Below are 20,865 nucleotides of genomic sequence, written 5' to 3' on the forward strand. Positions count from 1 at the left end.
GGGCAGGTTCTTTGCCCTCTCGGGGCCTCAATGTAAAATGATCTTGGGGAAGCTCTCTAGTTCTCCATTTGCAAGGACCTAGGACCCCCTCTCGGGCCCACTGACAGGCCCTGGCATTGACTCACAGCTTCACAAATGGATCTGAGTAGCCATTGGCATCCATGGCCGCCAGATGCACGCAGCGTATGATGCCCACGATGAGGCCTCCCTGCTGTGTGCTGTACATGAGGGACACCAGGATCTTGCCGCGTTCCTCTATGTCACCAATACGCTCCACCTGCTGCAGGAGAAGAGGGTGAGTGGGTCTAGGATGGACGGGGTCTGGGAACATGGATGGTGATCATTAAGAGAGAGTCTGTGGAGAGTAGGAAGACCTGGGCCAGCACAAGTGCAGTTCAGCACCACAAACACCAGACACTCCCCTCCAACCTCCAGGGAGGAGCAAAGGATGAAAGCCAAGAGGCCCAGCCCTTGGCACGTGGGGGCCGGTGGCTTTATTCTGACTTAGTCACAGGCTAAGTCTGACTCCGGTCACAGACTGAGCCTGACCCTGATGCCAGCCCGACTCTGAGCTCAGAAACCCCCATCCAACCAGTCTTCTCAAAAGCAGAGTGCCTGGGACCAAGGGCATGGCTGTGAAGCCCAAGTCAAGCCTCTGCCAGATGCACAGCTTAAAGAACCTGCCCTGCCTTCCCAAGGGGCACGTGGCATTGCCCTAGTGCAGAAGAATTACTAAAAGAGCTTCTGCAAACAAGGCCAAGGAACATGATGGCGTCTCCTGCGAGCAAGAGGATGGGGCTTCCCCCACCTTGGGGGCTCCAGGTGTGAAGAGCATGCTCCTGGTCTCACGTTCTAATGCCCTGGGCAAGGGCACCTCTCATCATGAGCCAACAGGCAGGTGGTTTGGGGAGAAAGAGTGGGAAAGGGGCCAGGGAGGGAGAGAAAAGGGAGATGTCAAACCCTGTTTGTGGCTTCAACTATATTTTTCCATTTTCCTCAGCACTCACCTCCTCCTCATAGAGGGCCATACCTCGGGCTGACCCAGTGGTTCCAGCACGCTTCATCTTGAGGAAGGAGATAGAAAAGATAGAAAAGAAAAATAGCACTGTCAGTGGGGCTCATCGCCCTACTCAAGAAAGACCAGAGACCCCTTCTTCTCCCCTCCACTAGCATCCAGAGCCGTGATGAGAGGTCCTCCAAACTTCAGAGCCCTCCAGCACTCCCTCTTTCAGCTAATATATACACGTATAAAATGCTAACCATTTGAGGGACCATGTTAATGCACAACAGCCTATGATGTAGATTGTATTAATGTCCCCATTTCGCAGATGATGACACTGAGGGTCAGAGTGGTCAAACCACTTGCCCCAATCAGTAAGTGGCAGACTACTGGATCCACAAAACCGATAAGGTTTTGTCTGCTCTGGTTGAAGCAGCACAGGGGGCTTGAGATCTGGTCCACCAGATGCTTCTTCCCCCACGGCTCCTTTGGGGAACAGAATGTGAAAAGCGCTGGTTAAATCCAACCTCTCCCCTTTAGAGATGAGGAAACAGGTCCAGAGGAAAGGGCACAGTGCTTAGGAGATCCCTGTCCTTGGTGGGAACACATGAAGGGAGTCAATGGTGAGAGGGTTAAGAGCAAAGATCAGCAGGGTTCTGGGGCCAGCGCAGGCCTGTCCTGCCACCTCTGTGCCTCTGGGACTGGCTGTGTCTATCATAGCAAGATGAGCAGACCCAGTAACTGAAGACCCAGATGGGGGCCTGGCCCTGTCCTGACCGACTGGACTCACTGAGTGAGGGGAAGGAGATGAAGCCTGAAGAAGCCAGCTGTTACCAGGCAAAGACCCAGAGGAAAGGCTTCCTCCTAGCACATCTGGTAATTTATTGGAGCCTGGCATCTGGTGTAAAGTTTTCCTTGTTGCTTTGTCTGTGCTATAGAACATGGTGTGGCACACATGAGAGTCCCTCCTGAGGCTGGCCAGCTGGTGGGAGGATGCTGCAGGCATCTCCATGGGGGCACTGGCTCACTGCCCAGCGAGGAGGCACACTGGTCACTGCAGGAAAGCTGGGCTATGGCCGGTGTCTGAGAGCAGAGTCACCGACTCGTGGTGTATCTTAGCAACTCCCTCCTCTTTCTGGGCTCAGAGGTTAAAAAAAACAACTGGGTGGGTTGGATTATTTGTAAAAATACAGATTGCTAGGTCTCACCCTTCCTCGCTAAGTCAGAATATCCAGGGAGATCTCCCATGAAATCTATTTTGTAAAGCTCTGGTTTTTAAATCTCCAATTGATTCTGAGGTGCAGCCCAATTGAACAGCCTCAGTGTGGTTCTCATTCTTTCTCAAAATGTGAGAAATAGCAGTTGCAATGCTTTATATGTACTGTCACATCAATCCTTAAAAGACCTTACGAGGTTGGTACCGTATTTTCCCACTGTGCAGATAAGAAAACTGAAGCACAGAGGGGCTAAATCAAGGGATTCAAGTTATACTGCAAGTGGCAGAAACTGGTACTCAAACCCAGTCTGGCTCCAGAGCCCATGCTCTTAAGCACTATGCTATCCTGCCTTCTGTGTATCTCTGCGATGCTTTATGAACTTCTTGACTGACAGGTGGGTAAGGCAGCATTATTTTCTATAACAATAACAGTTAATTTATGCATGCTCATTATCTGCAAGGTTGTTTTAGTTGTCTTTCACACAACCCTCCTACGAGGCAGGTGCTATTGTAATGCCCATTTTATAGACAAGAAAAACTGAGGCCCAGAATAGTTCAGACCCTTGGTGAAGGCCAGGGAGCAGGGACATGGCAGGGCTTTGAACTCAGGCAGACCACCCTGCCATACCACACTGCCCTTCAGAAGCGATGCTAACCAGGGTTGGAAGAAGGCATAGCCAGGAGGCAAGCCTAATGTTCTGAGCTGAAATCTTCACCCTCCTCCCCAGAGCTGCCACAGCCCCTCTCCTGTCTGGCACCTGACAGACATCCTCCCCCTCACTGGACCCTCAGGGCACAGGCACTCACCGGGACCACCCGCTCCAGACAGATATTGAAGTTCTTCCTCTGATTGGGCTTCAGTTTCTTGAGGGAGAATCTGGTCTCACCAATAAACTCATTATGGCCGAATTTGTCCTCATCACAGACAGAAATTCTGTGGCCAATATAAAGGATGGGGATAAGAAAAAAAGAGCATATACTGAGCACATATTGTGTACCAAGAGCTGTGTGTGATTGATGATGGTAGGGAACGTATAATGTGCACAGGAATAATACAACCTCCTATTTATTGAACACTAGGCCAGGCATTTTACATTTCTTCTTGATAGCAGTATAACTTAATGAGCAGTAACATGCAACAAAACTTAAGTTTTTAGCTTGCTGGATTTTTGAATATGCATACACCCATGTAACCACCACTCAGATCAAAATGTAAAACATTTCAGCTGCCAGAAGCCCCTCATGATTCTTCCTAGTCACTAACTTCCTCAAAGATAACCATTTTGTTCCCTTGACAAGATTCAGTGTCTTGATTTTGACCTGCATATAAATAAAATCAGATGTATAGATTCTTTTACATTTGGCTTCTTTTGTTCAACATTATGTCTGTGAGATTCATCCATGTCCATAGTAATTTGTTCTTGTTTTGGTTGTATAGTATTCCATCATGTAAATATACTCTAATAATGTTGCTACACATGGGCATTTGGTTTTGAGCTATTTCTAGTTGTTATGAATGAAGCTGCAAGGGCATATTCACTTCCACGTCTTTTTGTATACGCATGTGTTTCTATTGGGTATTGCTGAGCCAAGCTTCTCCTGAGGTTCACACACAAATTTAACCTCAGTAGAAATGTCTAAACAGTTTTCCAAAGTGGCTCCTCCAATTATATTCCTACCAGTAGTTTACGCAGGTCCTGGTTGTTCTTCATTCTAATTTCGATTTTGTCAGTTTTAACTTTTGCATTTCTGAGTAGGCCATAGTATCTATCTCCTTGTAGTATTAATTTACATTTCCCTGATGAGTAATGAAGCTCAGCCCCCTTTTCATCTGCTTTATGGCCATTTCAACAGCATGTTTTGCAAAGTTAGGCTAGGACCTCTTCTCATTTAATTCTTTCTCTTCTCCCAAGCCTCTGAGTTTCCCACTTTGTAGAGGAAACTGGGGCCCAGAAAGGTTGAATAATTTTTCCCTACTAAGGGGCAGAGATGGCAACCCACTCCAGTATTCTTGCCTGGAGCATCCCATGGACGGAGCAGTCTGAAAGGCTACAGTCCGTGGGGTCGCAAAGAGTCAGACACAACTAAACATCACACAAGGGGCAGAACCAGAATTTGAAGCTCCTGAATCCCAGAACACTGTATCGTCTTTTGCTATCCATTCTGTACAGCATTAAGCACACTGGAGACACAAAACTGGCTGGTCATGAGAAAGGTACCTCAGGAGGCCCAAAGGACAAGTTGAGGCATGATAATTCTTCCTGACATATACTAAGAAGAAGGAAGGCATTTCCCCCTCACCAAGGCATGTGAGACAGATAGGAACTAACAGCACCTTGCTCTTGGCCATCAACATTTGTTGAACGAGTATACTCCAATTAAAAAAAATTGCTGAACAAGGTTCATAGTTCTAGAGGGTCAGAGCACCCTCATTCTGAGCCCCATGTGTACACACCATGCAGCCAGTAGGGGTGTGAACAACACCATCCTTTCTACAGGACAATGTGTCTCCAAAGACTTAAAAATAGTCACCATATTTGACCTAGCAATGCCACTTCTAGGAATTTATCTTGAAGACATAAGTGCAAAAATACGTAACTAAAGATCCTTCCTATAGTTTTGTTTGTAATTATGAAAAAGCAGAAATAACACAAGTATTCTATAATGGGGAGAGATCTTAAGAAAATTATGAAATAATCCTGGAAACAGGATTAACAGTACACATTGAAAATAATGTCCTCACTCACCAGGGAAATGCAAAAACCACAATGTGACATCCCTACACACTCACCAGAATGGCCAACATGGAGAAGTGTTGATGAGGACGCGGCTGGAACCCCCAGACATTGCTTGTTGGGAGTGTAAAAACAGTTTCTGCTAAAACTATGGAAAACTGGCTATGTTTCTACTAGAGCTAAACATATACATATACTGCGGTTCAGTCATTACCCTCCCAGGTGTATATACGACAGAAACACATGCAAGAAACAGCTACTACTATGTTCCCAGGAGCACTATTTGTAATAGCCCCAAACAGAAAATCAACCAAATGCCCATTAACAGTAGAATGAATAAATGAAACTGTGTTATATCCACACAATGGAATACTAAATAGCAATGAGAAAGAACAACTTACAGCTACACACAAGTCGGGTGACTGTCACAAACAGGTATTAAATGAAAGAAGACAGACATAAAAGAAGGAGGTGGTGTGATTTCATTGTATAAAGTACAGAACTAGACTAAGTGAGCCTGTCCTGTTCGCAGTGAGGGTGGTGAACCCCCTGTGGGGAAAGGTTCTCACTGAAGGGGGGCCCCAGGGGAGGGCTTCCGTGGTCCAGGGCTGCTCTGTTTTCTTAACTCAGTGTGTTCACTCTGAAAATTCATCTATCTGTACACTTTCCTCATGCGCACTTTTCTAAATGGATGTTACACTGCTATAAAAATGTGTGCTTAGGAAAATTTTGTAGCTGACAGGAATGTACTTGGAACAGCCTCTTTGAAGAAGAGTTTGTATGTCTTGTAAAGTTAAAAAGACCCACACCCTATATCCTCTGATCCAGCAAATACTCCTCCTTGATTTCTATCCTAAGGAAATACTCGTATGAACACAAGGAAGCATGAAGGGTGCTCACTGAAAATTCGTTTATAATAGAGAAAAGCTGGAAGCTGTCTAAATGTCTGTCCACAGGGAACTGGATAAATAAAGTGGTAAACAGTCACATAAAACTTTAAGACATGCCAAACAATATCATATATTGTTTATAGACACATAATTATGCAGCTGAAGCATAGGATACGCTTGGGAATGATACCCATAGAATTCAGAATAGTGGTTAGCCCTGGGGAAGGAAGAAAAAAAGAGGTAGGGGATGGAGTATTAAGAGGAGCTTCAGTTTGCCACTGTAGTGCTTAATTCTTTACAAAAAAAAAAAAAAAAGAGTAAAAGCAAATACAACAAAATATTAAGGTTTCTGAAAGATTGTTTTTTTTTTTTTATATATTCTGTAAAAGTCTTACTCGCTCAGTCATGTCCGACTCTTTCCGACCCCACAGACTGTAGCCCGCCAGGCTCCTCTGTCCATGGAATTCTCCAGGTAAGAATACTGGAATGGGTGGCATGCCCTCCTCCAGGGATCTTCCCAGCTCAGGGATCAAACCCAGGTCTCCCTCATTGTGGGCGGATTCTTTACCATCTGAGCCACCAGGGAAGCCTGTATATATATTCCTGATATTTAATAATAAAGCATTTTAAAATATGTGATAAATCTATGCCATGGAATATTCCGAAACAGTTAAAAATTAGGTAGATCTAATGTGTAAAATGTGTAAAAAGAATACATTTAAATCAGTTCTAATGAGGTGGATGAAACTGGAGCCAATTATACAGAGTAAAGTAAGCCAGAAAGAAAAACACCAATACAGTATACTAATGCATATACATGGAATTTAGAAAGACGGAAATGATAACCCTGTATGCGAGACAGCAAAAGAGACACAGATGTATAGAACAGTCTTTGGACTCTGTGGGAGAAGGAGAGGGTGGGATGATTTGGGAGAATGGCATTGAAACATATATAATATCATATAAGAAATGAATCGCCAGTCTAGGTTTAATGCAGGGTGCAGGATGCTTGGGGCTGGTGCACTGGGACGACCCGGAGGGATGGTGTGGAGGGGGAGGTGAGAGGGGGACTCGGGATTGGGAACACGTGTACACCCGTGGAGGATTCATGTTGATGTGTGGCAAAACCAATACAATATTGTAAAGTAAAAATAATAATAATAATAATTTTAAAAAGAAAGAGAAAAAGAAAAAAAATAAAAAATAAAAGATCATTTATATATATATATATATATAAAAGGTAGCTAATGGGAAGCTGCTGTCCAGCACAGGGAACTCAGCTTGGTGCTCTGTGATGACCTAGAGGGCTGGGATGGGAGATTGGGAGGGAGACTCAAAAGAGAGGGGATATATGTATACATACAGCTGAGTCACGCTGTTGTACAGCAGAGACCAACACAACACTGCAAAGCAAATACACTCTAATTAAAAAGTAAAATAAATAGCCCGAAAAAAATTAGGTGGATCTAAATGTCTTCTCATGGCCACAAACCTAAGATATATTGTTAAGGAAAAAGGCAAGTTCCAGATATATTCGAAAAGATATTTCTTGTACTGTAAATGACGGTGTTTGCATACATATGTACACTAAATGTATGTATATGTGGCTTCCCAGGTGGCGCCAGGTAAAGACCCTGTCTGCCAATGCAGGAGACTAAGAGAATGTGGGTTCGATCTCTGGGTCAGGAAGATCCCCTGGAGGAGGGCATGGCAACCCACTCAAGTACTCATGCCTGGAGAATCCCATGGACAGAGGAGCCTGGCGGGCTGCAGTCCATGGGGCTGCAAAGAGTTGGACATGGCTGAAGCCACTAAACCGCCACCACCATGTATGTATATAATGAATATACACACACTCACAGAAGGAGAAAAGAGACCCAGGCTGAGGAAGGGACGAACATTTAAAGGCAGCTTTGTTTTCTCAGTAATTCTTCACAAGAAGGATATACTCATTTATTGTGTGTAAGTGGCTTCAGTCATGTCCCACTCTTTGCATCCCCATGGACTGCAGCCTGCCAGGCTCCTCTGTCCATGGGATTTTCCAGGCAAGAGTACTGGAGTGGGTTGCCATGCCCGCCTCATTAATGCATTTTAATACATTATAGAAGAATATGAAGTGGCATCAGTATGTTGTTAAGTGAAGCTGGCTGATTATTCAATAGGATGGTCCATTCTTATAAACATTTTTAAAAATACTTAGCTTTATTAAAAAAAAATACTTTTGCGTGCACACACACACAAATACACATGCTAAACCCAGATGTCAAGACACCAAGATGTTAAGTTTCACTTATCTGTACTTTCAAAAAAAATGTCTACTTGAAATAGATAACATCTTTTAGAAGTAAAACTACCCTGAGATGTTTTAAGGCATAGCTCCTGGGGACCGCGCGTGCTCATCTGCCCAGCCGTGGCCCTGTCTCTGCCCTCCCACCCAGCAGGCACCTGAGGGTCTTCCTTTGCATGTCCTCGTCTGTGATGCCATGGTAGACCAGAGTTTCATTCCAGATGGGGTTTCTGGTGTTCCGCAGGGTTTTTGTACGAAGCTTGTTGGACTAGAACACAGAGAGATGGACAGACAGACACCTGCCTCAGTGGGGAGCCAGCCCTGCAGCCATATCCCTTGGGCCCATTTAGGGTGGCTGCGTGACTTAGGAGTTCACTCCCCTTAGGAGTGTCAGGGCTCTGTTCTCCCAAGTGCATGTTCTTGGGGGAGTCGGGGTCAGGCTCTAGGGTGCATCACCAACACTGGACAGTGGGCTACCCCTCCCTCCAGGCCCTCTCATTGACCTTTTCATAAAGATTAGAAAGCTATGATGTCTTTCTTTGAGAAAAATGATTATTTCCAGGACAGGGAGGCAGAAATGAGAGTCACTCACTTCTAGGCAGTGAAGACATAATTTCTGGGGATATTGGGACAATTCTCTCAATTTCTCCAAATAGAATCCTCCATGCTGGAAATTCCTTGGAAGGGACAAATTTTTTATTTTGCTCTAAGGAGTGAAGGCTAGAAATACACCTGGTGACGAGTCTAATTCATACTAACATGTATGACTGATTGGATTCTCTAGCAAAGCAGGTTTGGATCTAGGAGTGGGCAAAGGAGAGAGTGTCAAGGAGAAGCAAATGTCACTTGGATTAGAAAGAGTAGTGGCCAGCTAGTTTGGCCATGGCCAGATGGGACTGTCTTTTCTTTACTTGATCTTAGCCTAAAGGCTGAGAAGCGATGGAACTGTCTTTTCTTGACCTAAACAAAAAAAAGAGTGACATAAAGTGTGTGTGTGTGGGGGGGGTGTGTGTGTGTGTATGCCTGCACACGTGTAAGTGTATCCTTTTTTGTCTTATGGGGCATTTGATACTTACAGAAATTTTTGAAAAGGCGTTTTCCTAAGATCATGTGTATAGTATATATCAAGTATATAGTCAGCTTTGTTTTTAGGACATTCATGTCAAATGAACACAAAGCAAAAAATAAAACTCAACAAGGCACACTTTCACTTCCAGCCTTGTGTTCTGAGGGGGTCAATCCAAAGAAAGGAGAATTAACCCCACTTTTCCTCCCCAGAGCAAAATAATGATCAGCAGGTGAGGTGGAATGGGAGAGAAAGGTAGGAGGTATGGGGGCCCATTTTCTCTTAATGACAGAATATTTTCGCAGCTTATCTGGAGAGAGTTATTCATCCTGTTGAGAGATGTCTGGCTGAGGCACAAAATGCGTGGGAGTGGTGACCAGGGTCAGCACTGGGGAGCCACTACAGGTGTTTGAGCAGGTCAGGGCATAATCATGACATCTGCCTGTCTACTGGAGTCCCGGTTTCTGAGCTGGAGAAATGAGCAGAGCGCCTGCCTCTTGAAGGAGGATGGCTCTGGCCCATGCCTTACCCCGGGCAAAGACTTTGCCAATCAGGGAAGAGGGGGCTTGGGGGCAGATACGGCTATTTTAGGCTCTGAGCTGGGAACCTTGGGTGCTTTCCAGAGCCCATGTACCCGGCTTGCCAAGAGGCCCAGGCCATATGGTACCTTGCTGGCTCCTGGCAGGAGGTGCAGCTTAACGTAGGGATCGGCCAAGCCGTTCGAATCCATGGGCTTCAGTCCCTGTAAGAAAAGAAAGCAAAGGTGTGAGGGCCTGGGGAGGGCTTGGGCACTCAGCTATCAAAGGCAACGTGCAGTTATCCGTCCACCCTGTGTGCTTCCTCCTCTGAAGAAAGAGAAAGGAAATACAGCATCTCAGAATGAGCACTGGAATCAGGCAGATGAGGTTTAAAGCCTGGTCATGTCACTTACTGGCTGTGTGACCTTAGGCAAGTGTCTTAACCTCTCTGAGTCTCATTTTCCTTACCTGTCAAATGGCTGGTAAGATCTAAATGCATTCCCACTTGTAAAGTGTTTGGCACAGTGCCTGGCACACTGGAAGTGCTCCATTAAGGTTGGATTGTTATTGCTGAGATGGAGGGACATGTCCCAGAATGCGTGGGAGAGGAGGAAAGGCTAGGGAGAGGAAGCTTGCATTCTGGCCCTGGCCTCTTCACTTGCTTCTGAGACCTCAGTTTCTCCCTCCATGTGATGGAGATCACAGTCTCTGTCTGGTCCCTCTCAGAGTTGACATGGGGCTCAAAACAACCATAGGGAGAGGAGTCTGTCTGGAATAGGAGTTAAGCTGGGCTTGTTAGTATGAGCAATTCCAAAATTCCTGAGGCTCAGATACACTTTGTCCACTCCCTAGGCCCTGGCTGGGCAGGTGTCTTATCTCTGGGTTCCCAGTCTCCTTATAGAGCACTAATCTCCAATCCCATGTGCTTCATTCTGTGATCTCTGGGAACCTCAGTTTCCCCATCTGTTCAATGGGGCTGATCACAGCCAATGCTTCATGGGATTCTTGGAGGAGTAAAGGAGCTCTCATTTGTGAAGGTTGAGCTCTGGTCCTGGCATAAGTTAAGTATAATCAGTGTTTGTTAGTACTACATGGGGACAGGAGGCCACAAAGTAGGGTGCAAGGGGTAAATCTGGCCAGGGAGCCTAGTGGGTAAGAGCACAGGCTTTTGAGCTGGACAACATTGGTTCAAATCCCAGCTCCACTTCTTCCTGGCTTTGTGACCTGAGCAAGTCCCTTAATTTCCTTGTGTCTCAGTTTCCCCATCTATAGAATGGGAATGATGGTGGAACCTTCCTCATAGGTTTGTTGTGAAGATTAAGTGGGACAAAATAATCTGTAGAAAGCCCCAGAGGGTGAATAATACTCGTGTGTGCAGGAGTGCTCAGCCACTCAGTTATGTCCAACTTTTTGCCACATGGACTATAGCCCACCAGACTCCTCTGTCTATGGGATTTCCCAGCAAAAATACTTGAGTGGGTTGTCATTTCCCTCTCCAGGGGATCTTCCTGACCCAGGATGGAACCTGGGTTTCCTGTGTCTCTTGCACTACAGCTGGCTTCTTTACTGCTGAGTCAACAGGGAAGCCCGAATAATACTCAGGTGATGGTTTCTTATCCATTTCTAGAACAAAGTTCATGAGAGCACAGCCTATTCTCGCTCATTCTAACATTCTCCAGCATTAGGGTAGTTCGTGATACACAGTAGCTATTTAATAAACATTTCTGGAATGTCTGCTTGGATTGTGAGTTTGCAAATCAGCAGATGTCATGGTTTTCAAATTGAAATGGGAACATGTTGGTTTGGTAAACACACCAGTTTTCCGAAGTTACTAGCATTCCCTAACGCTTCCCACATGCTTTTCTTGTCTCTATTACCAACCTAGCCCGGAAGTCATTAAGCCCCTGTCTCAAGGGGGCTGTGATGGTTTGGCTTTCTCCCATTTCTGAAGCTGGAGGCCATTACATCTGGATCCAAGTCCAGCTCTATCCCTTACCAGTTGAGTAGCCTCAGGCTTTAACTTTCTAAGCTTCAGTTTTCCCATCTGTACAATGGGGCTAATAATAATCTCTTCCTCAGAGGTTCCTGTGAAAATTAAACAAGATAATGTAGGGCCTTACCTCACTGTGTTATTGGGGGTGGGGTGTAAATGCATCTAAACACCTGCTGAAGAAGTGACCTGGGTGTGTTGATCTAGAAGTTGTGTTAAGCGTTTCACACATCACTGATCAGCCAAACTGGGACATTTTGTGAGTGGGAAGGAGAGTTCTTAATTATTTTAGCAAGGCAACAGGCATAATGGGGACCATCTGTGCAAACTGGGATACCCAGCTACCTTCTGTGTAATACTCACCATCGCCCTTATGGGAGAGGCTCTACTATTATCCCCGAGGCACAGAGAGGTTAAGTAACTTCCCCCAAGTCCCACAGCCAGGAGCAGGAGAGCTGGTGTTAGAACTCAGGAAGTCTGGTTCCTGAGCCTTGCTTGTTCTCTATAGACCAGACTTGGGGCAGGGGAGATCCTGGTCAGTTTTTAGTACTTCCTGGGGTTGGCACTGGCATCATCCAGCTTTCCTCGGGGGCTAGAGTGGAGTCGGCTCACTGCCCCTGGAACCTGCAGTGTAGAGATGCTCTTCCAACCTGGTCTGCCCTTCCCGCCCCCTCAGAAGGCCGGATGACTGTCCTTGTATCTGCAACAACAGGGCTTCCCAGGTGGCTCAGCGGTAAAGCATCTGCCTGCTAATGCAGGAGCCACAGGAGATGTGGGCTCGATCTCTGGGTCGGGAAGATCCCCTGGAGTAGGAAATGGGAACCCACTCCAATATTCTTGCCTGGGAAATCCCATGGACAGAGGAGCCTGGTGGGCCATAGTCCATAGGGCTGCAGAGTCAGACGCTATTGAGGTAACTTAGCGCACCTGATCTGCGACAACAGGCCCCTGACTGTTTGCTACTCCAGCTTGACAGCCACATCTGTAGAAGGAGCTGTTCAGTGACATGTCAGCTGTCAAGATCGGCTGTCACTGCCTCCCGGGTGACACCTCTGCAGTGCCCTCCAGCGGCTGTGGATGGGGCAGGTCTCAGCTCTGCCCTTGAAGCTTGGTTGCCATCATTCCCAGGAGGCAGATACAGTTAAGTAAAACCCCTCCTGGGCCATCCCCACAGGAAGTCCTCCCCGAAAGGAATTAGCCGTGGCCAATTCCTGCTCTTTTCTCATTACTGTCACTGTCACAGACAGACAAGGCCATGGCAGGAGACAGGCCTAATAACCCCTGCCCTCCCCAAGTCCCCTAGAAATGCCAGAGCGTACTGAGCGGTCCCCAGCTTGGCCCCTCACCCACCTTGGCCTTTATGATGGTGCAGTGCAGGGAGCTGTTGTCCTGGTCATAGAGAAGGCTGAACTCCAGGGCACCCAGGGTAGCTGAAGAGGACAGAAGCAGGTACCAAGAAGACACTCGTTCAGTCATTCAACAAACATTTGCTGAGCACTTACCATGTGCCCAGTCCGGGGTAGGCACTGAGCCTACAGGGGAGAGGAAGACTTATCTGGACTCCTCATCCTCATAGACCCTGCTCTTCCCTGGAGCCCTCGGCACACCTGTGATCAGTTAATCATTTGCGCAATTGCCTAGTTAATGACCTCTATCCGCTAGGCTGAGAGCCCCGTGAGGGTAAGGCTGTGACTGTCTTGTTCACTGCTAGGCCCCCCTGGGCACAGCGCAGGGCACACAGCTGGCTCATTTACTTGCTGAAGGAATAAATGAGTCAGTGTTTGCTGTTGCCTGGGTCTAGAACGCAATTCCTCTAGATCCTCACGTGGCTGGTGACTTCTCATTATCCACTTCTCAGTTTAAATTAAATGCCACCTCCTCAGAGAAGCCCTCTCTGATTGCTCCATCTAAAGCAGCTACCTTCTTGGTCATTCGCCCTGCTTTACTTCCTTCACCATGCTCTGCCTCTGTTTGAAATCAACTCATTGGTACGTTATGTGTCTTTCCACTAGAATGCTAGTTCCATTAGATCAGCCATCTTGTCTTTTTCTTTTTTTTTTTTTTTTTGGCCATGGTATCCTTAGCACTTATAATAGCTTAGGGGCACCTAGTTGGTGCTCAATAAATACTTGTCAATACAGAGATGAGTGAGTGAGGGAGCCAAATACAGAGACAGGCTTGTTATAAATCATCAAGGACAGCTCCTATAAGGGATATACAATAGGCTGCAAGGGATATTCTAGGCTTGGCAGGTCAGTGAAGAAACACTTCAGGTGGATGGAAGGAGCAGTAGTCACTGCTCTGGGCAGAGGGGCCAGGATTCCGAGAGCCAAAAGGTGGGATAGACATGGTGCCTTTCCAGAGCAGAAGCAGCCTGTGGCCGACAGCTCAGACTCCTTTCCCCCAGGCCTGCAGCCCCGCGACCCCTGGGGGAGACAGGACAGCTCCTATTTCCTCCAGGTCTGGCCTCCGATCTGCTGCGGCATTGAGGCTGACCGTTGGCCCCTCCACTCACTGTCCATGTGAACTAGGACAAGCCCTTGAACCTCTCCGAGACTCCATCTCCCTATCTGTGAAGTCGGAATGAGAAAAGCGACTGTTCCTAGACTCACTGGGATGGTTAAAGTGAGCAATGCACGGAACGCACTTAGAAAAGTGCCTGGCACGAAACAAGTGCTCACCAAGTGCCGGCTCGACTATGACTCTCATTACTTCTGATGCACATGCTGCGTAATAATAATCCCTCGTATGTGTTTTGTACTATGTAACATGATTGTTGGGTTTTGATGCCCTTTCTTAGGAGGTACCTCAGTTTACCCTGTACTTGTACTTTGTACTATATTAATTGTTTTGTGTGTGTTTTGTACTATATAAAATGATTTCTGGTTTTCGATGCCCTTTCTCAGGAGGTAACTAAGTTTACCCTCCCCTCAGCCCCACATGGGAGGCAGTATTCACTCCCCTTTTTACAATGAGGAGAGAGAACCTGAAGGGCCAAAGCCATTCCACTGATTACAGCCATTGGTCCATTTCTTTGGAGCGGGTCCAGTCTCCCCGTCTGACCAGCAGGTCTTGGAATATCCCTCCAACCCCACGTGAATCAGGTCCAGACACGACCCATCTGTGCTTCCTTCCAGCTCACAAGGGCCACCCCAGCTCTCCCCTGAAGCACCCAGCCACACCTAGGAGAAGTGCCACTGGTGTGTGTGTGTGTGTGTGTGTGTGTGTGTGTCTGTGTGTCTGTGTCTGTGTCTGTGTGTCCCCTTGGGACTCAAGCTCTGAATGAGAGAAGCACAGAGTCAACACTTTATAAATCATCGAATGGATGGATGTAAGAGGAAATACAAGGAAATTTTAAATCATGGTTTAAAAAAATGACTTTTAGAAGACACACTAAAGAGTTTGGGAAACTATGAAAACACATGCCTCTTTGTATACACCCAGGAGTGGAATTGCTGGGTCATATGATAACACTATGAAATCCCCCAGTAGACCGTTGTGAATGTAGCTGAATTATACTCATAAAAAATGATGTAAAAGGTAACATTGATGTTATGTATGTTTTACAATGATGGAAAAACCATATAGCACCTATACTTTAGAAAGCGGATGTCATTTTGTGAATTTAGTAACACAAATTTGTATTTTTATATCTTGGCTAATATGTTTAGGGGGGGCTGGGGTATACAGGGCTATCCCCAGACCTGTTCCTGTTTCCCAGGGGGTGACCACTGAAGCGACTTTTTCAGCCACCCCTCTGTTACGAGTCACCTACTTGCTTCATCCGAATCATAGCTGTTGGCTTCCTCCTCGTCCTCCTCAGGGGGTGGGGGCTGACGGGCCGGGGCCACCACCGGCTGGGGAGCAGCCGCAGAGGCTTGGGAATAGGGGCCCGGGGGGTGGCCTGCTCGGTCCTCCCTGGTTCCAGCCGCTGAGTAGCCTCCGATTGCCCCGGTTCTCTCCTCCCGGGCTTGGGCAGCGGCCCCTGTATGGTTGGGGTCACTGGGAGCCACCTCTGCAGGGCACATGGGGAGAGGGTGAGAAAGAGGCAGCTGAGTCCCTGTGTTGGAATTCTAGCACTGACGACTGCTGCAGTGTTACTGCGAGTGATGAGCACCAACGAACCAGGTGCTTGTCAAGCTTTGCGCCAGAATCACCCACTGCGCTGCAATGGGGGGACTGTCACTTTCCTTGGACGGTGGTGGGGGGCGCACATTGCGCTGCTTCCCAGATCTCAGAATGTCGCCTTTGTCAAAGCCACCTAAGGAAGGTCTGCAAAAATGCAGGTTCCCAGGCCCCAGCTAGAATCTAAAGGCCCTGTGATGGGGCCTTGGAATCTATGTTTTATAACAAGACCCATGGGCTGATTCAAATGGAGGCAAAACAGACCTCACTGAGAGCACTCACTGGTGTGGTCTCTGAAGCCAGGCAGCCTGGGTTTGAATCTCAGCTGTGTGTCCTGGAGCAAGTGACTTGTCTCTGAGCCTTAGTTTCCTCATCCCTGAAACAGGGAATTTTAAGACCTGAACATGCTCAAATAGTAGTTCAGTTCAGTTCAGCCACTCATGAACCGCAGCATGCCAGGCTTCCCTGTCTATCACCAACCCCTGAAGCTTGCTCAAACTCATGTCCAACGAGTCAGTGATGCCACCCAACTGTCATCCTCTTCTCCTCCTGCCTTCAATCTTTCCCAGCATCAGGGTCTTTTCCAATGAGTCAGTTCTTCGCATCAGGTGGCCAAAGTATTAGAGCTTCAGCTTCAGCATCGGTACTTCCAATGAATATTCAGGACTGATATCCTTTAGGATGGACTGGTTGATCTCCTTGCAGTCCAAGGGACTCTCAAGAGTCTTCTCCAACACCACAGTTCAAAAGCATCAATTCTTCGGTGCTCAGCTTTCTTTGTAGTCCAACTCACACATCCATACATGACTACTGGAAAAACTATAGCCTTTACTAGATGGACCTTTGTTGGCAAAGTAATAGCAATTATTTAAACATTTTTTCTTCTAATAGATGCACAGGAGGCTCAATGGTAAAGAATCCGCCCACCAGTGCGGGAGACGCAGGAGACGCGGGTGCGATCCCGGGGTCGGGAAGACCCCCTGGAGGAGGAAGTGGCAGCCCACTCCAGAATTCTTGCCTGGGAAATCCCACGGACAGAGGGGCCTGGTGGGCTACAGTCCACAGGGTCACAAAGAGTCGGACGTGACTGAGGAACTGAGCACGTCGCACAGTAACTGGTGCATTAGCAAGCAGTGAATACGCTGTATTGATTGGGGCTGTTACATATGTATCAGTGATAATCACTGTCACTTGGAGTGATCTTGGCAAAGAAAGAAAGAAGTTTGGAACAGAGAAGGCGACATCATTTGAGTGTTTGCCCCCTCCACTGCCCTGCCTCCATTTCACAAGTGTAGACACAGGCCCAGGGGCAGCAGGTGATGGGCAGAAGCCATGTGCTAAGGTTTTCTATGTCTCAGTTTACTTAATCCTCACAACAACTCTATGAGATAGGTCTTTGCATTATTCTCATTTTCAAGATGAGGAAACTGAGGCTCGGGGAAGTTAAGTGACTTACCTAGGGTCACACAGTTGGGAAGTGAAGAAGCAGTGATTTGAATCCAGGCAGCCTGTGCTCTTAACCACTGAATGTATTGTCATTTTCTGTCCATCAAATGTTAGTACAGACTCTCTAGAGTTTTAGAATTCGGGGGATCCCTTAGAGATCATCAGCTAGCTCTCAGGATGCAGAATGGGCCAATGTCTGGTAGCCCCTGCTCTCTCTCTCTCTCCACCTCTGTCTCTCTGTCTCTGTCTCTGTCACTCTCTCTCTCTCTCTCAATTGGTGAAACAGAGGTGGTCACCCGCACAGGCACAAAAAAGAAGCAAACGCTTGCCTGGTCTCTGATCTGGAAAGCGTCCCGTCAGCGCCGGACTGGGTCTGCTGCCTCCTGGGGGTCCTGAGTGAGGCAAAGAGAGAAAGAAGCTTGGAACAGAGACGGCGGCATCATTTGAGGGTTTGCCCCAAGCCCTCCTCATTTCACGGTGCAGACACAGGCCCAGGGGTGGTGCATGATGGGCAGAGGTATCCAGGGGTGCAGGAACAGTCCCACTGCGGGGATCCTGGGGTTGGAGAGGCCTAGCTTCAAGCCCCAGTCCTTCCTTCCTGAATCTCAGCTTCCTCCCTGCTGTGAAGTGGGGCTGTTGATACCTGCTCTTCACGTTTTGCTGGCTGTTATGAGGGCAACGAGCTAATGGAATAAGAACCACTTGCAAGGTAACAGGCGAGCCCATGCTTTGTGTCCACCATTATTACAGGGTCATTACCAGTCCAGAGGATTCTCTACGTTTCCAAAGCTTGGATGTGGGAGAAAGCCACAGGTTTGGGGCATGAAATAAAAATAACATTCAACGATGCAGTGAGAAAGCCATTCTGGGCTCCATTGGTTCGATACTGATCCCACCATGGGAAAAGTCTTACTGCGGTGCTACTTTTCTTTAACACATCTCTAACCTTTATTTAACTGTCCCTTTTGAAAAAGCCAAAGAGGACAGGCCTCAGGCTCCAAACCTTCAGTAGGCCAGTGTACTGAGAATACCACTGCACTCTTTTATCTTCAGTACATTAACCTTTTAAAGATGTATTTAATTTATAAATTAAATTATAATTTAATATAGGCTGTGCTAGGTCTTTGTTGCTGTGTGTGAGCTTTCTCTAGTTGTGGTGAGTGGGGTCTACTCTCCATCGCTGTACGCAGGCTTTTTATTGCGCAGGTGTCTCTTGTTGCAGAGCACGGGCTCTAGGCACACAGTAGTTGTGGTGCATTGATTTATTTGCCCCATGGCATGTGGGATCTTCCCAGAACAAGGATCAAACCCATGTCCCCCCTGCATTGGCAGGCAGACTCCTAACCACTAGACCACCAGAGAAGACCCAGTATACTAATTTTTATAATAGCTTTCACAGTAGGTTGAATTGCATTCCCCCAAAGATATTCAAGTCCAAACTCCCAGTCCCTGTGAATGTGACTATTTAGGAAGACGGTCTTTGCAGATGACCAAGTTAAGACGCAGTCATTGGGCTGGGCCCTAATCTGATACGACTATGCCCTTATAACGAGGGGAAATTTGGACACACCGGACCCAAGCATGGAAGGAGGAGGGTGTGAAGACACCTCTACAAGCCAAGGAATGCCTGAGGCTCCCAGAAGCGAGGGAAGAGGATGGGGCACATTCTCTCTCACAGCTCATGGAAGGAACCAACCCTGGCAAACCCTGATTTTGGACTTTTGGCCTCCAGAGCTGGGCCACAATACATTTCTTTTATTCTAAGCCACCCAGCTGTGATATTTGTTATGATTGCCCTTTGTGCTGTTTAGTCACTAAGTTGTGTCCTATTCTTTGAGAATCCATGGACTGCAGCATGTCAGGCCTCCCTGTCTTTCACGATCTCCTAGAGTTTGTTCAAATTCATGTCCATCGAGTTGGTGACACCATCCAACCATCTCATCCTCTGTCGTCCCCTTCTCCTCCTGCCTTCAATCTTTCCCAGCATCAGGGGCTTTTCCAATGAGTTGGCTCCTCACATCAGGTGGCCAAAGGATTGGAGCTTCAGCTGCAGCATCAGTCCTTCCAATGAATATTCAGGACTGCGCTAGCAAACTGTTAATAACACACTCTCTTTTTTTTCTGGTATGGAATACTGGTTTCCCATTATTATAGGTTTCTTTTAAAATAACAAAAATTTTAAAATATTTTATTTATTTATTTGGCTGCACCAGGTCTTAGTTGCAGCATGTGGGATCTAGTTCCCTGACCAGGGACTGAACCCAGGTCCCCTGCACTGGGAGCATGGAGTCTTAGCCATTGGACCACCAGGGAAGTACTTAAAATAATAGCTTTTTAAATGCACCTATTAGGAATTATTTCCATTCTTTTATACATGTGCTCAAATTTTCTCATATTACTAATCTCTTGCCCACTATTTCTTCATGAATCTCACATGCCTGTCTGAGAACATTTGCCTTTTTGTTAAAGTCCAAGGTCCTTAAATTTTCCTTGAGAGAGAGTTTATGATAACTTCTCTCAGTTATGTTTTTAAAGGAGGTCAATTTGAAGAAAATATTAAGGAAATAAGAGGGCAGATGGTAGACGTATGTGGTGAGAATCGTGAGAGTGGGGTGACAATCCTGGAAGGCGGGGCACACTGGGGGATGAAATATTGTCACTTTTTGCGTTTAGGTGGATATGATGCTACCCACACCCTCCCACCCATGCTGGGCTCCCAGCCTCATTCTATTCTAGTATTACTCATTCTAAGGGTCTTGGAAGAGTTTAGAGTTTGGCAGTGGCTGCAGCTTTGCAAAAAGCCCAGCGGATTCTGCAAGCAAAGGTAGGAGATATTGCGGTCACAGCTGAGTGATGACCTGGGTGGGCAGGTGGGTGGCAGGTACCTGGTTGCCCAGGCTGGGGAGGTGCTGGGCTCTGCATTGAGGCCGGGGCGGGTCTAGAAGCCTGGACTGAGTTGGCCCGTCTCAAACCTGTAGGGGAAAGAAAAGAGCCTGTCATGTTACACACACACACACAGACACACACACACACATATGCAGTCAAAGCAGGGAGAAGCTTGGGATTGGTGAGTTGGCGTAAGGTGCGGTCCTCTGGGTATGAACTGGAGGCAGCTCCCTGACATTCTCAGCTCTTTCAGACATTCCACTCCTCTCCTCAGCATGTTCTCTCTTTCCAGTACTTAGATCACCCTGAGAAGTCACAGCAGCAGTGTGGGCATTGAAAAGCCCAGGTTCTGTGATGTTGCTCCCAACATCTATGACTTTGCACAAATGACCTGTCCTCTCTGGACCTCAGTCTCCTCATCTGTCAAATGGGATAACAGTACCTAGCTCCCAAGGCTGTGGTGGAGACACATAATGATACAATACATGCAAAGTGCTCAGAACAGTGCCTGGCATGTAGTAAACACTCAACATCTGGTAGACTTTAAAAATCAATTGAGAATTTATTTTGGTACTTGTGTCAAGCAGATTTCTTTTTTTTGTCACACCTTGTGGCATACGGGATCTTAGTTCCCAAACCAGGGATCGAACCCATGCCCCTCCTACAGTGGAAACGTTGAGTCTTAACCCCTGGATGGCTGAGTAAG

At 47.0% G+C, this 20,865-nt stretch overlaps 1 protein-coding gene across 8 annotated transcripts in view; it reads right to left on the reverse strand.

The window, feature by feature from the left end:
* Nucleotides 1-20,865, reverse strand: part of RPH3A (rabphilin 3A) — a 278,060-nt gene that overhangs the window by 5,086 nt on the left and 252,109 nt on the right. For 7 of the 8 annotated variants that reach the window (XM_040250835.1, XM_040250832.1, XM_040250831.1 and 4 more), the window contains 9 exons: nt 20,159-20,245; nt 17,603-17,665; nt 15,478-15,717; nt 13,053-13,132; nt 9,862-9,936; nt 8,287-8,396; nt 3,024-3,150; nt 1,008-1,064; nt 126-280 (listed from right to left, as the gene is read on the reverse strand). In XM_040250835.1, coding sequence (XP_040106769.1) covers nt 126-280; nt 1,008-1,064; nt 3,024-3,150; nt 8,287-8,396; nt 9,862-9,936; nt 13,053-13,132; nt 15,478-15,717; nt 17,603-17,665; nt 20,159-20,245 — 994 coding nt within the window. The remainder of the gene's footprint in view (nt 1-125; nt 281-1,007; nt 1,065-3,023; nt 3,151-8,286; nt 8,397-9,861; nt 9,937-13,052; nt 13,133-15,477; nt 15,718-17,602; nt 17,666-20,158; nt 20,246-20,865) is intronic. The other variant, XM_040250833.1, reaches the window with a different exon arrangement.

The sequence above is a fragment of the Oryx dammah genome, unplaced genomic scaffold, assembly GCF_014754425.2.
Source record: "Oryx dammah isolate SB20612 unplaced genomic scaffold, SCBI_Odam_1.1 HiC_scaffold_12, whole genome shotgun sequence".
NCBI classification, from domain to species: domain Eukaryota; kingdom Metazoa; phylum Chordata; class Mammalia; order Artiodactyla; family Bovidae; genus Oryx; species Oryx dammah.